A 27818-nucleotide genomic window follows, 5' to 3' on the forward strand; every position below is an offset into this window, starting at 1 on the left:
CACGGGTAGAGTGACGAAAGTAGGCCTATACACGCAAACGGATTGGGCTACGTGAATCCAAAATCCGGTGGGCGGGGCGACGCGTTGGCTCCGCGAGCGGCGGTGACGAACTCGATGATCGCATCGCCAACCCGGCTTTTAGATTCGATGCGCGCGGCGGCGTCGGCTCGAACGACCCTACCCCTCCTCCTCTCCGCGTCGCCACGAAAAGCGATCCCGTCCTTGGCACCTCCGCCGGCCCGCGCTCTGTCCCTCGCCCCCGGCCTCGGCCTTCCCTCCCCCTGCCGCCTCCCGCTACCTCGGATCTCTTCGATGGCCGTGGCCTCCGTCGCTGCCCCGGAGCGGCACGATGCCGGGGATTGGTACTCCGTCCCAGATCTTAGCCTCCGTGACCACCGCTTCACCGTCCCCCTCGATTACTCCGCCGCTGCCGGCTCTAGCATCACCGTCTTCGCTCGCGAGGTCGTCGCTGGTAATGTTTCCGTGCCAGATTATCTACGAGCCGCTCGTCTTGATCTTTAATTCTCTGTCTAGTTAGGTTTTAATAAATGGTCGTATCCCAATCTACTACATCTTGTGTTCTATTGTTATTTTAATTTCTAGAGGATATACAAATGTCACTCTGCCTGAGCGATAGCTAGCCGTCCTAAACATGAAATAGGGGGTTGGCTCGAGTGCAGGAATGGTTTGCTTTGGAGATGTAAAGTCCAAGAAATGTAGAACAGCTAATTATTCGATGCAGTTAGTGGTTCGAAGTAAATCTGGCTGATTAATCGTTCCTCGATTTTGGAGGGTTTAGTTTCTGATTTGGCTTTAGGGTAAGAGGCAGGCCAATCTTAGGTGCTGTTGTGAGGTCTCCACACATAGGCCATTTAGTAAACACCGGTCTCTTTCCTGAAATATGCTATTTAAGTCTGAAGTCTGAAAAATTATGTTTATTCATCTCCAGTTTGAAATATATGCATTTATGTTGCAGTTGGGAAAGAAGAAGAACAACTGCCATACTTATTGTACCTACAAGGTGGACCTGGATTTGAGAGTCCTCGGCCTACTGAGGCTAGTGGATGGTTGAAGAGAGCATGTGAAGAGTATAGAGTTGTTTTGCTTGATCAGGCATGATCTTGAGTCCCAAAGAATTTCATTCTTCTGTAGATTCTTTGTTTCACTTTATAGTTCTCATCTTGTATGATTGTTGTCTCAGCGAGGAACTGGTTTATCAACTCCTTTGACAGTCTCATCTCTTTCACAAATCATGTCTGCAACAAAATTGGTTGAGTACTTGCAACATTTTCGGGCAGATAATATCATTAAAGATGCTGAATTTCTTCGTAGCTGTCTTGTACCAGATTCTGGAACCTGGACGGTGCTAGGGCAAGTATATATTCTCCCATTAATCATTTACTTTTTAATTTATTATTGTGAACATAATTGACATTGTATTAGTTTTTAGGAGAATGGGATGATCAGTCAGGTTGATGTTATTATACCACTTCTTAAGATGCAACATGTACTGAAGTATTTATCTTTCATAAATTTTAATCTGGTTGCTTAATTATTTGCATAATCCTAATTGAAGTGATTGAAGAAATTTGTTTTTCTAGAAATGCTACGGCACATGCCAGTTAGTAACACCACTAACTGATAGTGATAGAGTTGGGTTTTGAGTCAAGCTAAAATTTAGCAGGTTAGCTTTGGATTTGTAATTAAGATTTGATTGAATCATTTTGGGTCTAGGCTTAGATCTATTTTGACTCAGTTTTTATTTGTTTAGGATCACATTGTAATTGTTTTTTGGAGTCCTACATATATTTGCTTAAGAATCATATGATTAGGAACATCAGCTAGCTTATTAAAATAATTGAGCAGTTGAGATTTTAAAATATCTTATATATAATTTTATATGTCCTATTTGGACGTGACATTTGTATGACTAACATTGTGTTAGGATTCCTTTATTTTCTAAGATTTTGAATAGTGCTTATTGAATTTGTTTAGTTCAGTAAGAATCGGATAGGAGTTTATTTAATAATTATTTATTATTAAGAGTCCAAGTCCTGGTGGACTTTAGGTGGAACTTTATAAATAGGGATGTATCTGTTTTTTTTCATCAATCAATGAAATATTATCTAGTCTTTTGACAAATCCAAGGAGATCGATCCCCTCAAAGTGATCAAGGAGGCCGATCCCCTCGAAGTAATCATCCATTTTCTCCCTCTTCTTCTACAATAAAACCCTAGGGGTCTTATCATTTGGTATCGGAGCAGTGATCCTCGGCATTCTCGCTGCAATTTCTCACAACACTTCATCGCAGTTATCATCATATATATATATAAAAAAAGAGTAAGAGAAGCGAGAAAGGGCCGCCGCAGCCACATCCTTCTTGAGCGAGGCTTCGCCCTTGCTTCCCCTGCTTCCGGTCAGCGACCACCGCCGCCGCTGCTTCCCCGCTAGCACCCCCCCTCATTGCGCTGCAGCAGCCCTCCAACCGTGCTCCCTATCCCACTCGAGCAAGAAAAGGCCGCCGTCACTATTCCTAGCTAGTGGACCACCCCCATCTGGTGACCCTTTACTACTCTTCGCCCTCGGCGACCCTTTGCTGCTCCTCACCCTCGGTGACACTGCTCCCAGTGGCACCGCCACTGCTGCCTCTCAACCCTGGCAACAACCTTCTCTTCTCACAGCGGCAGAAACGAAGCATTGTTCCCAACTGTGCCACCATCACTTCCCCTTCTCCACCGGCATCCACAATAGCCACCGGTTGCCACCGCAGCAGGAAAGGAAGAAAAGAGGTGAAGCAAGGCAACCGCAACTACCGCAGTCACTGCGGCCGTCGGTCCCTCTACTGTCGCAGCCGCTGGTTGCCACCACCGCCGTCGGTGCTTCCCAACCAGTGACCACCGCCGCCCGCCTCCTAGCCACGACTCTCGTTGCCTCCCCTTGGGTCGCAGTCGCAACCACTAGATCCACCATCCTCTACATCTTCTACCACTCAACCATTCCCCCTCATTCCATCGTAGCCACCCTCCAACCGCAGCCACCCAGCCCTCAACAACTGCACATAGCCTCCCAGCCCTCAGCAGCACGCCTCCTAGCCGAGAGCAGCGTGAGGGCAGCTACGCCCCATCCTGCTTGAGCGAGAAAGGGCTGTCGCCGCTGTTCCCGACCAACAAACCACTCCTCACGCCGACGTCGACTCCTCGCAGCGACTGCAGCGCTCTCACCCGAACGTTGCCCCAGGCTAAACTTCACAGCAGCCGCACCGAATAGTGCAGTACTGATGCCCTTGACTCGACACCAAAAACAGGAATTGGAGATTACAGATCTGTAGTCTTACACAATTGCTACCGATAACTCAGTAAAAGCCCAATTAGAAGCCTTGGAAACCAGAATTGAGAACCGGCTACAAGAAACCCTTAACGATTTTAAAAATGTCTATTGGAGGGTTTCAACAAGTTTCAACAAGATGAAAGTTCAAGTCTTACATTGAACCGATCTGGAGACACAGGAAATATGAACCAAGAATAGGACACAAGCTACCCACGCATGAAGATGGAATTTCCAAGATGGAAAGATGAAGATCCCACTAGTTGGATCTCTAGGGCAGAAAATTTTTTCATTTTCGCAGAATTCCAAAAGAATCCAAGATAGAAATAGCTTCAATCCAACTAGATGGAGATGCAATCCAATAATATGATTGATACGAAACCTACCACAGGGTTCCCTCATGGGAGCAATTCAAGAGAGGACTTCTTATTCGCTTTGGACCATCTGAATACGAGAATGTTGATGGGTAGCTCGCTAAAATTCGTTAGACTTTCACAGTGTTAGAATATCATAGTAGATTTGAACAATTGTCAAATCAAGCCACAGATTGGTTCAAACGATAACTGGTAGGTACATTTATCGAAGGACTTAATCCATATATCCGGTGTGAAGTCAAAGCTCGCCAACCCCGTACTATGACAGCCGCAATATCATTTGCACGTTTACATGAGAAAAAAATTAGCAGGGAAAATCGTCGAAACAAAAGTGACAACAAACAGATGATCAGCAAGCCACCCACCCATCTATTTCTAGTCGGAACCCTAACACCCGAAGACTAACCCGAGAAGAACTCAAGGAAAGATCAACGAAGGGTTTGTGTTGGCACTGTGATGAAAAGTGGAGTAGGGAGCATCGATATAAATAATGACAACTTCTGATGATTGAACCAATTGGGGAGGAACCAGAAGCTAACAATGTGGACTCCGATCATGAAGGTATAGATTCTGATGAAGATGTTAGACCTATCATACATACAATTCATGCATTAGCCAGCTACTCTAACCCACAAACTATGAAAGTTGGAGGAATTTTGAAACATCAGCATGTTACAGTTTTAATTGATATTGGTAACACTAACAATTTTATGGACAGTAAGGTTGCTGACAGATTGACCTATCACATTGAAGGCTGTGACAAATTCGAAGTAAAGGTCGCTGATGGACGGATTTTAACTTGTGATAGCAAATATTTGAAGATAAAATTGATTATACATGGCCAAGAGTTGCTTGTGGACTTCTTTTTGCTACTCTTGGAAGACTTCGAAGTGGTGCTTGGAATTAAATGACTATCAACCCTGGGTGATGTTTCTTGGAATTTTTTTAAACTAATCATGAAGTTTTTTATTAATGGAAAGCAGATGATCTTAAAAGGAAGACGTGGAAGTAAGGTCACAACTACCACTAGTCATCGGATGGAGAGGGTTCTCTAGAAGACTACAATAACTACTACACTGAAAGGCCGGCCTATTGCTTACACTATCAAGAAGTGGCGATCGTACTTACTTGATCAACGGGTTATGATGCGTCGCAAATACCATGTGACTGAAGTGCTGAAAAAGAAGCTCCCTAAGTTTGATGCTACTCAACCTTGAGGACAAGGTTGATTTAAAGGGGGAGGAAATATTAGGATCATTTTATTTTCTAAGCTTTTGAATAATGTTGATTGAATTTGTTTAGTTCAGTAAGAGTCGGATAGGAGTTTATTTAATATTTATTTATTATTAAGAGTCCAAGCCCTGGTGGACTTGAGTGGAACTTTATAAAGATGGATGTATCTGTTTCTTTTCATCAATCAATGAAATATTAAGAAAGAAATTTATGTACTTTCTTGAAGTCCTAGAATCCTGGAAGCATAAAATATAGCATTGGTGCTGGTTAAGACAGCTTCTCTTGCTTTCCTTCTGCTCCATGCAAATTATCTGAATATGGTTAGTGTTCTGCAGCATTTTAAATCTTGCACTGTGGCATCTGGTCTCAATCTTCTCACCAATTTTCTTTTGACAACCTTTTGCATTCTATGTTGTTGCATTATGGAAGATTACTACCACTTTTAAATGCATCAATGCCAGAATCTGAGATGTGATGGTGTAATCACCATTGCAAGGTAGGTGTTCTTACTCTTACAGGAGATGAGGGGTCTATTTGCATTAGATAGACAGATGTGCATTACATGAATATAAATCCTTGCGTTTAAACCATCATAATCAATATCGATATAATATCTAAAAGGAAGACTGATACATGCAATCATGATTATTTATCAGTAGTAATCTACATTCATGTGGTAAGTACAGACAACTTTCTTTGTGATCACTCACTGCAACATCTTGGTGATAAGATATCATGAAAGTTAATTTTGCTGAATTTCAAAACCATGGGGAGAAAGACAAAATTGAATGCATTCCAAGGTTAGGATAGCAATGTTATATGAATGGATATGCTTGGCATCTTCATACTACGCATCGAATCTGCAGATCAACTCTACCAAATTTGTGATTGTCACATTTTATTCTTATTTAGGATATGATTTCCTTTTTCAACAGTAGAGTTTTCTTTCTTTGTTTCTTTCATTTGCAATGACAATCTTCATAATCTTAAGTTTCTACACTAGTTTCTTTGGATAGAGAAACAAATCAAAACTACTATACTTGTTCTTGATAACATGGAAGTCAAATGTGGAATATGCACTCCTTGCTTGTTCTGCATCAATAGTTCTAACTATACAAGAATTCTCTTGAGACTTATTAAATTTGAGTGGTTGTTCAAGAACTCCTATGAATAGCCTTTTTAAACACAGTAGGCGTCAAGGTCCCAAAATGCGTGAGGTATTAGGCACTCACCTAGGCGCTCACCTCAGCAAAGCGAGGCTCTCTTGAATATTAAAATTTTAAAAATATATATTATGATTGATAAATATGATCACAAAAATAAAAAATGACATGTCAAATTGAAATAATATAAAGTCCTAAATTACATTGTCCATCTGTTAATAATAAAAATGTCAAAATAGTGAAATTTAACATCAAATTCAATGATCATCATAATCAACTACTCAAACTTATCATCATCTTCCTCTCCCTCTACAACTATAGAATGTTGTTTGCCCTAATACAATAATTAAATCAGAGTAATTTTCATCTATAGGGATAATAGAAATGGCTATCAGGATGTTGTTTTGCACAAGGGTTTAAATTGGTGCCCGAATGCTCGGGTGAGGCAAGGCAAGGCTCGAACACCTAAGGCCTCTTGACCAAGCAGCGCACTTTAGTAAAGTGTTGCTTGGGCACCTCGAGCGAGCGCCCAATTCAAACGAAGCAATCGAACCATACTATTAAGTATGGTTCGGTTGAACAATAGCTAGTTGATTTAATTGAATCAACTAAGCTACATATTATTACTATATTTGCAAAACCCACAATTGTTGCCTCTATTGTCAATGCTTCCTTGGTCGTTGCCTCCATCATCAATGCACAAGACCGACACTTCTTTATCGTCGACGAATGGGTTCGACGGCCTAGCTTTCGTGCGTAGTTCCCTCCATCGATGCTGCTTCTGTGTGTAGCTCCTTCCACTGTCGAGGAAGAGGACCGCAGCTTCCTCTGCCACCGATGGACATATATGAAGATTCCTCTACTCACGACATCGCCATCCGTAGCTTTCGCTGTCATCGTTGTTGTCATCCGTAGCTTCCACCGTCATTGCTCCTATCATTGTAAGTTTCCTCTGCCGTTACTATCGTTCGCAGCTTCCTCCACTGCCATTATCGTCGTCCGAAAGTTCCTCCGTCATCGTTGCCCTTTTATTCCCCACTTTCCATTGTTGGTAACTCTTTTCTTCCCCTCTAATTACTATTAACAGTAGATTGTTAACTATTGTTATCATATAATAGTCGCTATTTAGATTTTAACACTATAAATCTTTATTTATTTAAAATTGTTATTAGGTTTTCAGGCAAGGATTGAAATATCGTACTGTATCGAAGTTTCGACATTCTCTCGGTATGGTACGGAACTGTATATCGGGTGATATACCGCTCGGTATATCGTTCGGTGTGTGTGTGTGTGTGTATATATATATCACGCCTGGTAGCGAGTGTTCCACGTACCGATTTACTGTCGAACCGGTACATACTGCCCGTACCGGGCGGTATCATTCGAAACTGTATCCCTTAGTTTCAGGATTAATGGCAAGTGTACAAAGCAATTCAGAAGATTCATAAAAAAATTCAAGAAAGGAACCTGCTTGGTATACAATTATCTAAAGGATCCTAAAGATTCTAATACAGTTACTTGCATCTTTTGTGATAAGATTGTTTGATGTGGAATTTTTTGTGCAAAGCAACATCAAGTAGATAATTTCAAGATTACATCAATATGCAAGAAGTGTCCACCTGACGTAAGAGAAGAGTTGCTGGCTTATATGATTAAAAAAAATGCAAAGGAATAAATCCTATGAGATTTTACTCGAGGATAATATTGAATATATTAGAGATGATGAAGATAAAGACTATTCAGAAAGTGTCAATTGAAGTGGGAAAATAATATATGATAGAAAAGTAAAAGAAGCCATGGTTGTTAAGAAGGGTAAAAAGCGACCGACGGACTTATATATGTATCAAGGATCACAAAAATAATAAGGGAAGCAAGAGCAAAATTAAGACAAACAAATATAAGTGATGCTTGTGAAAGAAAATAAAGGGAAGAATAATTTAGCATATTGCTCACTTTTATCAGGTTGACTTTCCCTTTAGTAATTGTTATTGAGATAGTTTTAAAGAGATGATTGAAGCTATTGGAAGATATAGTGGAGGATTAAAACCTCAAAGTTATTATAAATTACGCGTTCCATTATTAAAAAAAAAGTTGGATTATACAAATGACTTATTAAATGGCCACAAAGAATAATGGATAAAGCATGATTGCTCTATCATGTCAGATGCTTGAACCGATAGGAGACATAGGAGTATAGTTAATTTTATGATCAAATGTTCTTTAGGAATCATGTTTGTGAAGTTAATAGATGTATCATCTATTATGAAATCTAGAGAAAAGATAAATGAGTTGCTTGATAAGTTTGTGGAAGAAATTAGTGAACAAAATATTTGTCCAAGTTATAACCGAGAATAGAAGCGACTATATGTAAACTGACAAGATTTATCTTTTGAATTTTTTAATCTTTTAATTATTTTATATCTTTAATTTGAATGGAAGAACTATATGACTCTTAAGTCTTATCAATTTTGTTATCCTTTGCCTTTGGTAAATTACTTAATGTAAAAAGACAATACTTATATTGGACTCCATGTACGATATTTTGTAATTGTTTAATGTTGGAGGATATTAGAAAGATTCCTGACATAAAAAAGACTTTAGAAAGAGCAATATTTGTCGTTGGATTTCTTTATAATCATATTGGGGCTTTGAATATTACGAGGGAATTCACAAGCAATGAGGAATTAGTGAGATGTAGTGTCACTCAATTTACTTCTTCTTTCTTGACATTACAGAGCATGCATTGTCAAAAATATAACCTAAGAAACATATTTACCTTGGATAAATGGGCGATAAACAACTGGCCAAAAGAAACAAAAAGTAAGAGGGTCGATGATGTCATTTTAATGTCGTCCTTTTGGAATCCTTTTGTTCAAAGTCCTTCGGTTATACATTAAAGGTAATGGGCCCTTTTGTTCAAGTCCTTCGGTTGGCAAATAATAAAAAGAAGCATCCAATAGGATATATTTATGAGACTATAGATTAAGTAAATGAGACGATTCAAAATTTTTTTGATGGAAATGAAGAAAAGTATAAGAAAATATTTGCAATAATTGATGAAAGATGGAATTGTCAACTTCATCGTCCATTACATGTAGTAGGATATTATCTGAACCCAGGATTCTTTTATAAGAACATCTCTATTGACTTTGATGCAGAAGTTATAAATGGGTTATATAAGTGCGTTGCAAGATTGATTCCAATCCTCGAGGTACAAGAGAAGATAATACATGAATTATCTTTATATAAGAATACTAATGGTCTTTTTGGAATTCCAATAGCAATTTGATTTAGGATAACTACATCCCCAAGTATTTATAAATTTATATTAATTAATTTCTTGTATAGTATATTATTGTTAACAATAAAGTAAAATTTTCAACTGAATGGTGGAGTCTATTTTGAAATTGTACCTCGAACTTGTAGTAATTGACTATCAAAATTCTTAGTTTGACTTGTAGTGCAATGGGTTGTGAGTAAAATTAGAGTGTTTTTGAGCATGTAAAGTTCACAGAATATTTTTGTTTCAATTAATCTATTCTTTTTTAGATAGATGTATAATATATTTTTATTATATAACATGATAGATTCACACAAAGAGAAGAAATCAGTTAGAGCATCGACGATTACATGATCTGGTTTATATAAAGTATAATCAAGCATTGAAGGCTCATCATGATTTGCGAAATAACATTGATTTAATCTCATTACAAGACATTGATTATTCAAATGAGTGGTTGGTAGGGGAAATGGGTTCGAACTTACAAGATGCCTAAGATGAGTTTGTATTTGAAGATGACAGCTTGACATGGGGAGATGTGACAAGAGCCATAGGTATTGGAGAATTACAGATATATATAAGATAGATGACGAAGGCAAAAATGAGTTCAAAAGCCTCAAGTTTATCTCTTGTCATTATCGGAGAGAAGGTAACATTTTGATGAAGATAGATGAGAGGAAGAGAGATGATGATATGTTTGAGAGTGACGATGTTGATGATGATGATTAAATTTGATGTAAAATATTATTGTTTTGAGTCTTCTGACATTTTTGTTATTAAAAGTAAGATTCTGAATATCGTACCATACCGGTGTAGCGATCAGCTGTCGGCATGGTACGGTACGTATCGAGTTGTACCGAATGTATTGACACATGGTCTACTAAGGTGTACCCATGTATACTGCCTATACTGATCCTCTATCGGATCGATATATACTGTCGTACATATCGGACTTATATGTACTGTCCGATATGTACCGCCTGTACTGTCCGTACCAAGTGGTACGGTATGGTACGGTATTACAAACCATATTTAAAAGATGGATAATGTGACTTGGTATTTTAGATCTTTTAAATTCAATGTCGTATTTTTATTTATATAATCATATTTATCAGTTGTAGTATATATTTTTTATATTTTAATATTTCAGAGCGTCTCGTTTTACTTGAGCGAGCGCTGGAGCATTTGGGGATCTTGGTGCCTTTTGGCACCTAGCGCTTTTTAAATCATTGGTTTTGGAGGAAAAAGAAAAGATATCAATTGATGTTCCTACTTAAAGTATATTTTTATGTTCTAAGCAATGTTTTCAAAAGGGGTGAAATTTGAGGTGGATGCTAATTACTAAGCAGTGTTCTTTAATCATTGTTATGTTCTAAGTAGTGTTGTCATATCAATGTGATATATGTGGCTAAACAGAAATATGCTAAATAGGTATCTACTCGTGGAGACCTATGCTAAACAGTGTTTTCAATATAGTGCTAAACAATTCTGGAGAGTGGACTGAGAACAGAAGTAACCAGTGGTTGTGGAGGAAGGTGAGAGTGGTGGACTAAGCTGCAGCGGCAAATGGATGAAGTTGCTATGGCAGATGATCGGCAGATGAAGGCAGCGACAGCGGATGAGGTTGTCGATGATGGCGGACAAGGTTTTCGACGGTGACAGATGAGGTTGTTGATGGCAGCAGACATAGGGTTTCGTTTTCAGTTCTGTTTTCTTTCAATGGTGTTTGGGGGGACAGGGGGGGTTAAGGTAACTACATTAGTTGGGTTGATTGAACCAACTTACTCGTCCAATCAAACCCATGCTCGAAACTAACCCAATATGTCTCAGGCACTTGCCCGAGGCACCCAACTTCTGGGCTTAGGTGAATGCCCAAGTGGCATTTCATTGAAACACCTCGCCCCGAGGTTTTACAGGGTGCTTGGGCCTTGTCTCTCCTTGCTCGAGTGTCTTTTGAAAACACTACCTGTGGAAAATATTACTCTCTGTAATGCAAAGGTAATGTCATCTAGCAGAACTTTAATAAATTTTGGTGTAATTTTTTATCTTTGCATGATTTTACGAAGTTCAGTTGTCGACAATAATGGTTTCTGTAGAGCTTTGAGCATTTCACATGCCAGAGTTCTGCTACACTAACACTCAATATACTATTTTGATCAACCTCTTTATTCAAAATATGACTTCTTGTAGAACTTTATAATCTGAGATCTTGACAATCTAAATCTAGTACATTTCTTCACCTATCATTTATAGTTTATATCTAGTTGGTTTTTCAATTTCTAAAGATCTCTATGTGATATGAATACTTGATATGTTTTATACATTTTGCAGTTATTTGCATTTGATTAATTGACTCTGCTTATTATTTCACTGGTGTAGAGCTACGGTGGCTTCTGTGCAGTTACCTATATGAGTTTTGCTCCAGAAGGCCTAAAGTCTGTTCTCCTAACCGGTGGGATTCCACCAATTGCAAAGGGTTGCACTGCAGATGTTGTATACAGAGCCTGTTTTGAACAAGTTGTGCATCAAAATGAGAAGTACTATAAGCGGTTTCCTCAAGATGTTAAAGTTATTTGTGATCTTGTAAATTATCTGGCCAAAGCTGAAGGTGGAGGGGTTAGTCATATTATTTAAATTCTACTCTTTTTGATTTCCTAATATTTCTTTAACTAGAGCATATTAGTTTATATCTGAATAGGTGTCTCTTCCATCTGGAGGTATTTTAACCCCAAGGGGATTGCAAACTCTTGGACTTGCAGGGTTAGGTTCTGGTGGTGGTTTTGAACGTCTACATTACATGTAAAGGAACAATCTAGTTTTAACTTCTGACACCTTATCATTCATATCATGGGCTTAATGTATTTTTACTACAGGTTTGAAAGGGTCTGGGATCCTGAACTAGTTCCAGGAACGGGGAAGCGGATAAGTTACTATTTCTTGAAGGCTGTAAATATCATTCTTTGCACTTTTTTCCAGTTTGTTTTATCATAATGCATAATATATTTGAATGCATGCTCATTTTTTTCTTATACTAATTTTTCTTGTGTATGAGCTCTGCAATGGAGAAAAAGCTATAGTTATTCTTTGGAGCTTTCTGTGGTGCATGGATCATTTTGTGTTGTTTTTAGTTCTGCATGTTTTTTCTCTTATTAATGACTTTTCTATTTCAGAATGTACTGGTAGGCTGCTCAATTTGCAATGATTGACTTTATATCCTTCTGACAGTTTGAGAGCTGGATAGACTTTGATACAAACCCACTCTATGCTCTTTTGCATGAATCAATTTACTGCCAGGTGACTAGGGTTATCTCTAACTAAAAGAGTTTCTTTAGTTGACCAGATGTTATAACATATTAACTTCATGCATGTTTTTATGATTTATTTTTTTTGTTGCTTGTTCCTGTTTTTGATGTAGGGAGCTCCATCACAATGGTCTGCACATAAAATAAGGGGTGAATATGATAGCATATTTGATCCAATCAAAGCTGCAAAAGAATGTCGTCCTGTATTTTTTACTGGAGAGGCAAGTGTTGGTCATGCAGAGGCTAGGCATTTTTTATTGAAAAATCATGGTTGATCTTAATCTTCACAATAATAAAAATATTGTTCATGAAGCAAAGTTTCTGAAGTAGATAGTATGAGTATTTGTGAGTTTTTTAAATCATTTTGTAGAACTTTATTGTGGAACCCCCAAATGCATTTAAGTGATGTGCAATAAAGAAATACTGATTTCAGTTAACTGGCAATAAACATATAGTTGTGGGTATTTTACCAAAATCTATGCTACATCAGTTAATTGAGATCCTGCTTTATGCAGCGATCTCAGAGTTGTAGCAAGCTAATTGAATTAAAATCATTGCCTGGCGATACCAGAGCATTTTGTCTTTCTGGACTCCAGTGTCATGTTGGCCTAATGAAGCTTGGTTGTTGAAAATTTTTGGGCCTAAACATTGAGTTCTAGGTAAAATGGCCTTATTTACTAGATTTTAACATATTTTGGCTGTACTCTTGTCCCTGGTAAAAATGTTGCAGCATCAGACATTTTAAAAACCAGGGGATTTGTTGTATGAGACCTCATGATCAACTTAGTCCTCACGGTGACTTGGAATAAGTTGCTTTGGTAGATGGCAACTGTAATGTCCTTTTTGTTTAGTAGGAAACAAGGTGAATCTCTAATCTTATCATTGTATGATTCATGCATGTGAGTAATTTCTTAGGGGCTACACTCAAAAGCCTTATCCATCCTTCTTTGCCCTTCATTTTTGTCACTGTTCCAGCAGCTCAAGTCAACTATTAGTCAACAAGAAGAATCACTGATGCAAGAGCGAGTTTGTAATCCTACCCTATACAAGCTCTGCTTGCTTTGGTTGCACTAAAGTTCTTGACTAGGAAAGTTGTTTGGTGCTTAATGGTTATTTCATTCAAGGATTGAAATTTTGTATTATACTGAAGTTTCAAGCTTCGCTTGGTACGGTACGGTACCTATCGTGTACCGAGCGGTACACCTAATTTAGGCGTAAAATCCTTCAAAAATACCTGAAAATAAAAAAAAAATTAGAATAGGGTTTTTAAGTTAAGAAATAAATATAGTAATAGTATAAGTTTAGCAAAATCAATATAAATTAGGTAAGAATAGTATCACATATCTTTTTCGGACTTTGAGGAATAGCCTTGTACAAGGTCCGTATTTCAGTCCATTATGTCCTTCTGTAAATATTGAAATATCTATAGAAAAATCATTTGAATTGTTAGACTATTTTATTATAATATAAACTCTAAAATTCAAATGAATTAAATAATCACATATGTAGATATACATGATTACTGATTCTACTACCAAAATAAACGATGGGCCTTCATGGGCGATGGATCCAATGATTTAAAAAGCGCTAGGCGTTAAAAGGCGCCACGGTTCAAAAATGCCCGAGGCGCTAGGCACACGCTCGAGCGAAGTGAGGCGCTAAAATATAAAAATATATAATATAATTAATAAATAAAATTATTTAAAAATTTAAATAAAAAAATGCTATTAAATTAAGGCGTCACGGTTAAAAAGCGCTCGAGGCGCTAGGCGCTCGCCCGAGCGAAATGAGGCACTAAAATATAAAAATATAAAATATAATTAATAAATATATTTATTTAAAATTTTAAATAAAAATATGCTATTAAATTAAGAAAATAAGATACAAAATCATAATATCACATTAACAAAAAGTTTCAAAATTCAAAACAATAAAATTTTACATCAAAGTTATTCATCATAATTAATATTATCGTCATTTTCACACAAATCATCTTCATTGAATTTGTCCTCTTCCTCTTGTCCTTCGACTCCTTCATCAAAATATATTTCATTCTCTATGTCTTCAACAATAGCAAGAGTCGAGCTTAATGCTTTTGCACTCATTTTTCTCTTTATCATCTATCTTGTATATGTTTGTAATTCTCCGGCACCTGAAGCTCTTGCCACATCTCCCCATGTCAATCTATCATATTCAAATATAAGCTCGTCTTTGGCATCTTACAAGTTAGCACCCATTTCTCCCACCAACCACTCATTTGAATCATCAATATCTTGCAATGAGATTGAATCGATTCTATTTTGTAAATCATGAGAGCCTTAAAAGCTTGATTATATTTTATAAAAACAAGATCGTGTAATCGTTGATGTTCCAACCGATTTCTTCTCTTTGAGTGAATCTGTCATGTTATATAATTTTAAAATATATTAATACATCTATCTAAATAATTAAATTAATTAAAATAAAAATATTTAGTAATCCTTACATGCTCAAAGACACTCCAATTTCGCTCACAACCCGAAGCATTACATGTCAAACTAAGTACTTTGATAGCAAATTACTATAAGTTCGGGGTGGAATTTCCAAATAGACTCCACCATTCAGCTACAAAATTTATGTTATTATTAGCAATAACATAGTAACATACTATAGATGAAATTAATTATATCAAATTATTAATACATGGAGACGTAGTTGTCCTGGATCGAACAACTATTGGAATTCCAAAAAGACCTTCGACATTTTTATATAAAGATAATTCGCGAATAATCTTATCTTGCAACGCATTGATATAACCCATCAAGGCTTGAAACTAATCTTGCAACGCATTGATATAACCCATCCAAAACTTCTACATCAAACCTAACAAATTTAATCTTATAAAAGAATTCAGGGTTTAAATAATATCCTACTGCATGTAAGGGATGATGAAGTTGACAATTCCATCTTTCGTCAATGATTGTAAAAATTTTCTCATATTTTTCTTCATTTTCATTAAAATACCTTTTAATCGTCTCCTTTGCTCTATCCATAGCCTTATAAATATATCCTATTGTAGGGTTATTTTCATTATCCACCAACCAAAGGACTTGAACAAGAGAGCCCATTACCTTTAATATATAAACTACATGATTCCAAAAGGATGGCATTAAGATGATATCAGTAGCCCTCTTGCCTTTTGCTTCTTTTGCTTATTTGCTTGTCACCTATTTCTTAGAGGTAAACATGTTTCTCGGATTATGTTTTTGACGATGCATGCTCTGTAATGTCAAGAATGAAGTTGCAAATTGGGTGACACCATATCTCACTAATTCTTTGTTCCTTATGAATTCTCTCATCATATTCAAAGCCCCAATATGATTATAAAGAAATCCAACAACAAAAATTACTCTTTCTAAGGTTTTCTTGATATCTAAGACCTTTCCAATATCCTCTAACATTAAATCAATACAATGTGCCGCACATGGAGTCCAATATAAGTGTTGTCTTTTTTATTCAAGCAATTTACCTGAGATAGAGGATAACAAAAATAATAAGACTTACGAGTTTAACATATTTAATTGAAGATAAAATAATTAAAAAATTCAAAAGATGAATATTACCAGCTAATACATAGTTGCTTCCATTGTCGGTTATGATTTGAACGACATTTTGTTCTCCAATTTCTTCCACGAACTTATCAAGTAAATCATATATCTGGTCTCCAAATTTTACAAAAGATGAAGCATCTATTGATTTCACAAACATAGTCCCTAAAGAACAGTTAATCATAAAATTAATTATACTCCTACGCCTCCTATCAGTCCAAACATCTGACATAATAGAGCAACCATGTATTGCCCATGATTATTTATGATTCATTAGTAAGTCATTTGTATAATTCAACTCTTTTTTACAACAATGGAACTTACATCTCGTAATAACTTAGAGGTTTTAATCCCGCACCATATCTTCCAATAGCTTCAATTATTTCCTTAAAACTGTCTAAACGAGTTGTACTAAGAGGAAGACCAGCCTGATAGAAGAAGCGAGCAATATGCTGAATTGTTCATCCTCTTTTTTCTTTATGACAAGAATCACTTATATTTGTTTGTGTAAATTTTGAGCCTCTTGTTTGCCCTTGTTGCTTCTGTGATCCTTGAAACATATATAAATTCATCGGTTCTTTTTTACCCTTCTTAGTACTCAATAACTTCTTTTCCTTTTTTGTCGTATACTTTTTTCCCACTTGGGTTAACACTCATACTCATAGAATAATCTTCTTCATCCTTGAGATGTTCAACATTGTCTTCTAGTAAATTCCCGTAAGATTAATTCTTTTGCGTCTTCTTTTCATTCATATAACTCAGCAACTTTTCTTTTACCTCAGGTGGACACTTTTTGCAAGCTGCTGTATTCTTGAAATTTTCTATCAGATGTTGTTTTGCACGAAAAATACCACCTCTAGTAGTCTTATCGCAGAACATGCAAGTCACTGCATTAGGATCTTTCGGATCCTTTAGATAACTATACTTTCATGCAAGATCTTTTTTTGATGCCATTAGAGACTCTATTGAGTTGCTCTGTACACTTGTCATTTATCCTGAAACCTAACCATAATTTTAAATAAATAAAAATTAATAGTATTAAAATCAAAATAATAGTGTTATACTGTATACAGTTAACAGTATACTGTATACAGTTAATAGTATATAGTATACTGTTAACAGTATACTTTCGATTTCGAAAGAGAAGCGAAAGAGAAGAGAAGAGGGTAAGGGAAGATCGAGGGTGCTGAGAAAAGTGGGAGCTGTAGCGGCAACGGCGAGCGACGACAGTGGCAGTGGCAGCAGCGAGCAGTTGGAGCGGGAGTGGCGAGCGACGATAAAGACAGCGACAACGGCGACAGTGGCAGCGATAGCGGTAAAAGCGAGCAGCGGGAGCGGCAGCGGTGGCGAGCAACGTGAACGGAGAGTAGGGTTAGGGTTGGGGAAGTCGCGCTGATATCGGTGCTTTAGTTGGTTCGATTGAACCAACTAAAGCACCGGAGACCGAACCAGACCTAAATCGTTGGTTTGGTCACCTGGTTTAACCCAGGCGCTCGCCCGAAGCGCCCGGCGCCTGGGCTCGCCCGGGCACTTAGGCGAGTCGCCTGGAAATTAAGCGAGGCGCTCGGGCCTAGCCTCACCTCGCCCGAGCGCCTAGGCGAGCGCCCGAGCGCCTTTTTAAATCACTGGGTGGATCGGGGTCCTCGATCCTATACATCTGCATATCAATATGATATGTTTATTGGACCCAATCATGAAATTGATCCCATGACATAGTGTATTGATACACCGTATGCCATTGGTGCATCAATGTGGTGATGATCGTAGGTTGCTCAAATTCATCCACTGTCTTCCCCTTCCGCGCATAAACTTGACAAGTACCAGTGATTTAAAAAGGCGCTCGGGCGCTTGCCTAGGCGCTCAGGGGAGGCTAGGCGAGGCGAGGCCCGAGCGCCTCGCTTCATTTCCAGGTGGCGCTTGCCTAGGCGCTCGGGCGCTTCATTTCCAGGTGGCGCACTTCAAAGAGGCACTGCCTGGGTGCTTCGAGCGAGCGCCTAGGTTAAACCAGGCGATCAAACCAACGTTTTAGGTCTGGTTCAGTCTTCGGTGCTTTAGTTGGTTCAATCGAACCAACTAAAGCACCGATATCAGCGCGACTTCCCTAACCCTAACCCTGCTCGTCGTTCACGCTATCGCTACCGTTGCCGCTGCTCGTCGCTCCCGCTGCTCTTCGCTGCTCGCCGCTCCCGCTGCTGCCACTGTTGCCGCTTGCCGCTCTCGCTGCCGCTACTCGCTTTTACCGCAGTCGCTACCACTATCATCGCTCGCTGCTCCCGCTGCTCGCTGTTGTCGCTGCCATTGTCGCCGCTCCCGCTCCCGTTGCTCACTGTTGTCGCTGCCACTGTCGTCGCTCGCCGTTGCCGCTACCGCTGTCGCTCCCGGTTTTTTCAACACCCTCGATTTTCTCTTACACTTCTCTTCTCTTTCGCTTCTCTTTCGAAAGTATACTGTTAACAGTATACTATATAACATTATTATTTTGATTTTAATACTATTGATTTTTATTTATTTGAAATTATTGTTAGGTTTCAGGATAAATGGCAAGTGTACAAAGCAACTCAATAGAGTCTCCAATGACATCAAAAAAAGATCTTGCATTGAAGTATAGTTATCTAATGGATCCGAAAGATCCTAATGTAGTGACTTGCATATTCTGCAATAAGACTACTAGAGGTGGTATTTTTCGTGCAAAACAATATATGGTAGGAAATTTCAAGAATGCAGCAGCTTGCAAAAAGTGTCCACCTAAGGTAAAAGAAGAGTTGCTGAGTTATATGAATGAAAAGAAGACGTAAAAGAATAAATCTTACGGGAATTTACCAGAAGACAATGTTGAACATCTCAGGGATGAAGAAGAATATTATTCTATGAGTATTAACCCAAGTGGGAAAAAAGTATACGACAAAAAAGGAAAAGAAGTTATGAGTACTAAGAAGGGTAAAAAAGGACCGATAGATCTATATATGTTTCAAGGATCATAAAAGCAACAAGGGCAAGCAGGAGGCTCAAAATTTAGACAAACAAATATAAGTGATTCTTGTGATAAAGAAATAAGAGGAAAAACAATTCAACACATTGCTCGCTTCTTCTATCAGGTTGGTCTTCCCCTTGGTACAACTCGTTTAGACAGTTTTAAGGAAATGATTGAAGCTATTGAAAGATATGGTGCGAGATTAAAACCTTCAAGTTATTATGAGATACGAGTTCTATTATTGTAAAAAGAGTTGAATTATACAAATGACTTACTAAAGGGTCATAAAGAATCATGGCCAATATATAGTTGCTCTATTATGTCAGATGTTTGGACTGATAGGAGGCGCAGGAGTATAATTAATTTTATGGTTAACTGTTCTTTAGGAACTATGTTTGTGAAGTCAATATATGCTTCATCTTTTGTAAAATCTGGAGACAAGATATATGATTTACTTGACAAGTTCGTGGAAGAAATTGGAGAACAAAATGTTATTTAAATCATAACCGATAATGGAAGCAACTATGTATTAGTTGGTAATATTCATCTTTTGAATTTTTTAATTATTTTGTCTTCAATTAAATGTGTTAAACTCCTAAGTCTTATCATTTTTGTTATTGTCTCAGGTAAATTGCTTGAATAAAAAAGACCACTTATATTGGACTCCATGTGCAGCACATTGTATTGATTTAATGTTGGAGGATATTGGAAATATCTTAGATATCAAGAAAACCTTAGAAAGTGCATTTTTTATTGTTGGATTTCTTTATAATCATATTGGGGCTTTGAATATGATGAGAGAATTCACAGGGAACAAAGAATTAGTGAGATATGGTGTCACCCAATTTACAACTTCATTCTTGACATTACAGAGCATACATCGTCAAAAACATAATATAAGAAACATGTTTACCTCTGAGAAATGGGTGACAAACAAATGAGCAAAAGAAGCAAAAGGCAAGAGGGCTACTGATATTATCTTAATGCCATCCTTTTGGAATCATGTAGTTTATATATTAAAGTTAATGGGCCCTCTTGTTCGAGTCCTTCGGTTAGTAGATAATGAAAATAAGCCTACAATGAGATATATTTATGAGGCTATGGATAAAACAAAGGAGATGATTAAAAGGTATTTTAATGAAAATGAAGAAAAATATGAGAATTTTTACAATCATTGACGAAAGATGGAATTGTCAACTTCATCGTCCCTTACATGCAACAGGATATTATTTGAACCCTGAATTCTTTTATAAGATTAAATATGTTGGGTTTGATGTAGAAGTTTTAGATGAGTTATATTAATGCGTTGCAAGATTAGTTTCAAGCCTTGAGGTGCAAGATAAGATTATTCGTGAATTATCTTTATATAAAAATGCTGAAGGTCTTTTTGGAATTCCAATAGTCGTTCGATCTAGGACAACTACGTCTCCAGGTATTAATAATTTAATATAATTAGTTTCATCTATAGTATGTTACTATGTTATTACTGATAATAACATAAATTTTGCAACTGAATGGTGGAGTCTATTTGGAAATTTCATCTCGAACTTACAGTAATTTGCTATCAAAGTACTTAGTTTAACATGTAGTGCTTCTGGTTGTGAGCGGAACTAGAGTGCCTTTGAGCTTGTAAGGATTACTAAATATTTTTGTTTTAATTAATTAATTTATTTAGATAGATGTATTAATATATTTTTAAATTATATAACATGACAGATTCACTCAAAGAGAAGAAATCGGTTGGAACATCAACAATTACACGATCTTGTTTACATAAAATATAATCAAGCTTTGAAGGCTCATCATGATTTACAAAATAGAATTGATTCAATCTCATTGTAAGATATTGATGATTCAAATGAGTGTTAACTTGTAAGATGGCGAAGACGAGCTTGTATTTGAAGATGATAGATTGACATGGAGAGATGTGGCAAAAGCTTCAAGCGTTGGAGAATTACAAACATATACAAGATATATGACAAAGAGAAAAATGAGTGCAAAAGCATCAAGCTCGGCTCCTGCTATTGTTGAAGACATAGAGAATGAAACATATTTTGATGAAGGAGTCGAAGGCCAAGAGGAAGAGGACGAATTCAATGAAGATGATTTGTGTGAAAATGACGATAATATTAATTATGATAAATGACTTTGATGTAAAATTTTATTGTTTTGAATTTTGAAACTTTTTGTTAATGTGACATTGTGATTTTGTATCTTAGATTTTTTAATTTAATAGCATATTTTTATTTAAAATTTTAAATAATTATATTTATTAATTATATTATATATTTTTATATTTTAGCACCTCACTTCGCTCGGGCGAGCGCCTAGTGCCTCGGGCGTTTTTGGACCGTGGCGCCTAGTGCTTTTTAAATCACTGACCAGTACCTTGTCAAGTTCCATGATCTGAATCTTGGGTGGCATGTATAAAATATTGCTCCTCGGTCCATGCACCACCCTCAAGTTGTGTAGACGAGACCAACGACTGCCCGACATCGCCGCCATCATTCGTCGAGGCATTGCTGTCCGTGTTGCTGTCATGTCTCTAGATCGAGCGAGTTGCTGAATGTGATTGTGAAGGTGTCTCGTCGTCCGACTTGATTCTTTCTAACGATGCGACTGATACTACTGCCTTCCCCTTTGCCTTTGCACGCTGGGCGGACAAATTGTAATCGTTGGGTGTATATAGTTCCTCGAGCAGTTTGACTTGATGTTGTTTGACTCCTACCACGTTGTGATTGAGGGGGATTTTCCACCTGCTGGGGTTGTACTTCCACTTTTTCTATGCCTCGGTGATAAAATGCAAAAGACGCTGAGGATCTCTTGCCTCATCAAGTAGAGGATCCTCTTGGTTCTCTGTCGCTTCAACAAATCTAACATCGGCTCTGAATCTTCGTTCTAGAATTGGAGGTCGATGGGATCAATATCTAGTTCCTCTAGCTCCTTATCCAACTCAGCACATCGTAACCTTAGCCGCATGTTATAATGGACATATACCAGTTTCTCTAACCGTCTATAATAGAGTTTGTTGTGGACCTTCGTGTGAATCAATGCAAACGTTTACCAATTACGTTCGCAACCACTAGATATTGTCATATGTGAAAGTACACGAACGACAACCTTCCTTAAATATAGTGCATCCCCTCCAAATTGTAGCCACCACTCGACTGCAAAAAGATATAAATAAGATTTTATTAGCATAACAAATAATTAACATCAAATATAATTGATAATCAATATGTGTAACTTTTCCTCACCAGGATCCATAGTGTAACGACACGATGCAGCTACAACGTCGGAGAATGAACCAACTGTTTCTCGAAATAATTGACCCTCTATAAGAGCATCGGCTACATTAGTAATGTTTGGCAAGAGTCGATATATAACATTTCGTAGTGTCGTTAGTAAATCATTTTGCGTCCTAAGAGCATATTGATATTGAATTGCTGGGTTTAGATAATATTTTGCAAAACATAATTTTGTTAGTATGATTTTTTATTATATAAAAAATAATAAATTAAATTAATCTGAATATGAATTTACTTGCATTATGAATATCTTGATCCATATGAACTTCGGTCTGACGATCAATAATTCGTACGTTTTGGTTGGCCTTAAAATCATTTTTGAATACTTTCCCTACGTCTTCTCTTGTTGAAATCAGTATATATTTAAGATATGACATTTGTGGATGCTTGTCCATATTGACCTTGTGGGGAACAATATAAAGTGGTTCCACACCTTTTATGATTTTTGTCGCAGTCTCCCAAAATCTGGAGGAAAGAATGGATTTTTTTATCTTCTTTTCATCGCTCAATCTCAAATATCTGAAATCAGACGATTCTTGTTTTTGCCTTCAAGCCATGTCTTTTTTGTTGTAATGACTTTAATGCAATAAAATTGGTAGTAAACCAAGTGACTCCAGGTCAGAGTATCTCACCGTTTATATACTTTTGCATTAAAGCGTGGACCCAATGATGATTATATATAAACTTTGTAATTGATTGTGCTCGAGCTGCACAATTCTTGATCGCGTCCAGCTCACAAATATCCTTCAACATTAGATCTATGCAATGAGCTACATATGGAGTCCAAAACAATGTTTTTCTTTTTTCCATCAATTGTAAATCGGCTTTCTTGAAATTCACTCCATTATCGGTTATTATTTGGACAACATACTGTGGTCCGATCTTCTCTACTATAGTGTTTATCAAGCTCTCAATGTAGTTTGCATTTTGGATCTTTTCATAAGCATTAACTAATTTATGATGCACTACTCTTCTATTGCAATAGACAAGAAAGTTGATGATACTCATTCTTGTTGGTCCTGTCTAATTGTCACACATCAGTGTTACCCTATATTCGTCTCATTGCCTCTTGAAGGATTTGATCCAATCCTTCAGTTCTGCCACCTTCTCATCTAAGTTCACGCTGTAAATCTCCCTCGGTGTTGGAGGTTGGATCCCCATGCCAAACTTTTGAATAGAAGAGACCATGCTATGATAATATGGACCTTGAGTTGTGTTAATTGGAATCTTGTGGAAGTTGAACCATTTTGAAATTGCCTTCCCAATATCTCGCTTATTTTCTTTTGTGTATGCATTGTCAATCCGTGTCTGTTTTGCCGTTTGTGGGGGATAGGCTTGCGGATCAATATCAACAATATCTAGTACAGACCTCCTACCAAGACCTCTCATAAAACCAAAAACCACAGAGCCCACCATACCTCATGCTACTAGTTCGGCCTAACTGAGGAGCAATTGGCTACCTCATGCTGGTCGACCTTTGGATTGCACTACCACTGCCATGCTCCAATTGTGAGTCAGGCCGTCGATGCCTCATTGCTTCATCGACCATATACCGATGCTCTAATGATGCACGAATCCTAGTTGTGAGATTCGGGTCAACTTCATCGCCGTAACCCTCGTACTGATTATAAACTGGTTCCTGCGTAGCCCTATAATATTCTTCCTCAACTCTTGCCTTTTTTTTTAATGTATTTTCCTTTGCTTGTTGTAGCTTGCTTTGAAATAATTTACGGATCTCCGTCGGAACCTTCTTGCATTTTGCAATATTAGGATGCTCACCGACCAAATGCATCTTCACCCGAGTTATTCCTCTACCCTTGCCAATGTAGTCACAATAAATACATTGTCAATGATGACGGTTCCCAACTATCTTTCGGGCATGAACCCATGTATCATCATATAGTTATTCCTTTGGTGCCATAATCCTACCAAATTTAAATCAAATAAGTTATAAAGTATAAACATGTTGAGTTGATCTAATATCGATCAAAAACTACTAATCGCAGTATTAAATAATTTTATTAAAACATAACTTATCATATTTTACCATCATAAATATGTGAAATACATAAAAGAAGTATTAAATACATAATTTTGATCCAATATAGGTCAAATTACGATAAAATCATCATTAGATACACTAATCACATGATTAACATGGTTAATTATCCACTAATTACTTCTCTTTCAACACTATAAATATATGTCAAACACATTAATATGTATTAAAGACATTGAATTGACCTAAAATCGATCAAATTTCAATTAAATCATCATTAAAATGACTAATTGCAGCATTAAATAACTTTAATAAAACGTAACTAATCCTATTTTACCATCATAAATATGTAAAATACATAAAAGAAAATTAAATACATAATTTTGATCGGTCAAATTATGATAAAATCATCATTAAATATACTGATCACCTGATTAACATAGTTAATTACCCACTAATTACTTCACTTTCAATATTATAAACATGTCAAACACCCTAATAGGTATTAAAGACATTAAATTGACCTAAAATCGATCAAATTTTGATTAAATCATTATTAAAATGATTAATCGCAGCATTAAATAACTTTAATAAAACCTAATTAAACTTATTTTACCATCGTAAATATGTGAAACACATAAAAAAAGCATTAAATACTTAATTTTGATCCAATATAGTTCAAATTACGATGAAATCACCATTAGATACACTAATCACATAATTAATATAGTTAATTACCTACTAATTACTTCTTTTTCAATATTATAAACATGTCAAACACCCTAATAGGTATTAAAGACATTGAGTTGATATAAAATCGATCAAATTTCGATTAAATCATTATTAAAATGACTAATTACAGCATTCGATAACTTTAATAAAACCTAATTAAACTTATTTTACTATTATAAATATCTTTCAATATTTAATATACATGAAATATAAATATTTGATCTATTAAGTGTTTAATTTCGAATTAATCAATATTAAACACACTAATCATAATATCAAATATCTTAATTACTCTCTAATTAAAGAAAGAGAATACATACCTCTTGATTTGAAAGTTCTTCCTCTTAATCTTCCTAAATGAGTCTCGATTAAATTCATAAATCGTTATTTCCTAGAGTTTAGTAGAGCATAAATATGAGAAAAAAAAAGTTTGAGATAGTTTAAGAGAGTATGAAGTGAAATAAGGGAGAAGATGAATTTAAAAACCTATGAGAAAGGGCTCCAACGGTCAATTTAACCATTGGAACATTGTTACCGATTGGTAACGGTCGAATACCGAGCGATAACGATCAATTTCAACTGTTACCGAGCGATAACGGTCGAAATCGATCGTTACCAAGCGATAACGGTCGAAATCGACCATTACCGAGCTGTGCTAGGTGGTAACGATCGAAATTTCGACCGTTACAACCCTATATAACCCCGTATCATCCGATACGGGGCGATGTTAAGTGTTCCGTCCAGTAGCAGACGGTCCGCGTACCAGTATGCTAACGGACTGATACGTACCGCCCGGTATTATTCAAAACTGTAAACCTTGATTTCATCATTGTCTTGGAAAATAATGAAATCAGAGTATATAACTTGTAGATACAACCTTTTTTTTTCTTATATCTTTTAAATTGTAGGGTTTTGAACCTCAACCATATACACAGTAAACTGGCAAAATTACAAAATGTAGATGTATGATCTTTAGCAATCAAGAATGCACAAATGTTTTCTTGTATCATTCTAACTCTAGTTTTACTTCGTGTATAAGATATATTGGAAAATAAAAATAAGAACTACTCTGACTCCATGCCAAAGAGACTAAAACTTTCTTTTGCATCTATTTGTTATACAATTTCTATTCGAGATACCATGTTCTTTTTAAGGACCTTTGGAACTTTGTGCTGTTATTTGAACAAACTTTGTGTTGCTTGCCAAGTTGCATACCACATTTTCAAGCCTGTTAGGGTATTCCAGAAGCCTTGTTACCCAAAGGCACCAGTCATACGGTTGCTTATGGTTTTTGAGAAATCTAATGTTTGCTTTGGGTTTTACATACAGATGATATTTCCATGGATGTTTGATGAGATTCATGCTTTAGGACCTTTCACAGAAGCTGCTCATTTGTTGGCTGAGAAGGAAGATTGGCCACCATTGTATGACATTAGTAGATTAAACAACAACAAGGTTTGAAACTCGACAAGTTGTGTCGAAGATTTTGTTGTTCCTTGTATTTTATTTTGTTGGAGCACTTCTTTTATTTTTTCTGGATATTGAGATCATTGCATGTGATACTAACTTGCAGGGTAGAGGGATACATGTAATGAACTAAAGCAGTACATCTATTGGCTCTTGACGGTCATAGGCACATGCATGAACCCATGTAAACAAACATGCACATGCACATGCACATGCTTTTGACCACACAATTTTGCATTTTGAATCTTTTCCTAGCAGCATTTGTCCTGATTTCAATAGTGATAATGTTATCAGTAAATGTTTGCACCTGGATCATGCAAAATTACGCCTCATGCAGGTTCCTGTTGCTGCTGCTGTTTATTATGAAGACATGTATGTCAACTTCAAACTTGCAATGGAAACAGCTTCTGAGATTGCTGGGATCAGGCTGTGGGTGACAAATGAATATATGCACTCCGGACTTCGTGATAATGGTTATCAAGTTTTTGAGCAGTTGATTGGTATGCTGCAAGGCAAGAAACCTTGGTTTTGATTTCAGAATGGAGCAATGATGGATGATGTGACTCCTTCGACTAGTAATTTGCATATATTTATCAGATGCAGTTCATCTTATGATAGTCACAAATGGTATTATTTTATGCATTAACTTCATCTTCATCTGGATACTGTACTAGTTATTTATCTTGTGCTTTTACCATTGGTTGTCCAAGTCTTGGAGTTACCAAGTCCTGGCAGTAATGCTTCACACACATCAACCATGAAATTTAGCATATTGTCACTGAGTTCTACAAGGGCCTTTTCTAGATCCATTAAAATTTTCAATGTCATGCTCCTATTTGATTAAAAGCATTATTACAACACTAGTGGATAAATTTATCAAGGTTCTCTGCTTTGCAGACCTTCCCTACCTGATTTATTATGCAATAAAATAAAATTGAACCCCTGAAGCTGTTTTGAAATCTCATACTCTGTTCTTTGTTGGTCTTGATCCATTACTTAACAATCTCATCTACTATTCGCATTAGTAGTTATCCTTGTCTTATTTTATATTCACATATGTAACATAAGCAGTGCTGTA

General features: G+C 36.8%; 1 protein-coding gene across 2 annotated transcripts; it reads left to right on the top strand.

The window, feature by feature from the left end:
- On the top strand, positions 1-27397 carry LOC135641866 (uncharacterized). Of its 2 annotated transcripts, XM_065157645.1 has the most exons (10): positions 2-472; positions 977-1113; positions 1202-1375; positions 11754-11990; positions 12073-12173; positions 12248-12320; positions 12600-12668; positions 12790-12897; positions 26603-26728; positions 27078-27397. In XM_065157645.1, exons 1-10 carry the CDS (start codon positions 115-117, stop codon positions 27270-27272), a joined length of 1578 nt encoding a protein of 525 aa, XP_065013717.1. In that variant the 5' UTR covers positions 2-114; the 3' UTR covers positions 27273-27397. The 2 variants fall into 2 exon arrangements, with proteins under 2 accessions (XP_065013718.1, XP_065013717.1); XM_065157646.1 differs by lacking the exons at positions 12600-12668; positions 12790-12897 and having other exon boundaries at positions 1-472.
- The last annotated feature ends 421 nt before the right edge of the window (positions 27398-27818 follow it).

The sequence above is a fragment of the Musa acuminata genome, chromosome BXJ3-6 (genome assembly GCF_036884655.1).
Source record: "Musa acuminata AAA Group cultivar baxijiao chromosome BXJ3-6, Cavendish_Baxijiao_AAA, whole genome shotgun sequence".
Taxonomy (NCBI): Eukaryota; Viridiplantae; Streptophyta; class Magnoliopsida; order Zingiberales; family Musaceae; genus Musa; species Musa acuminata.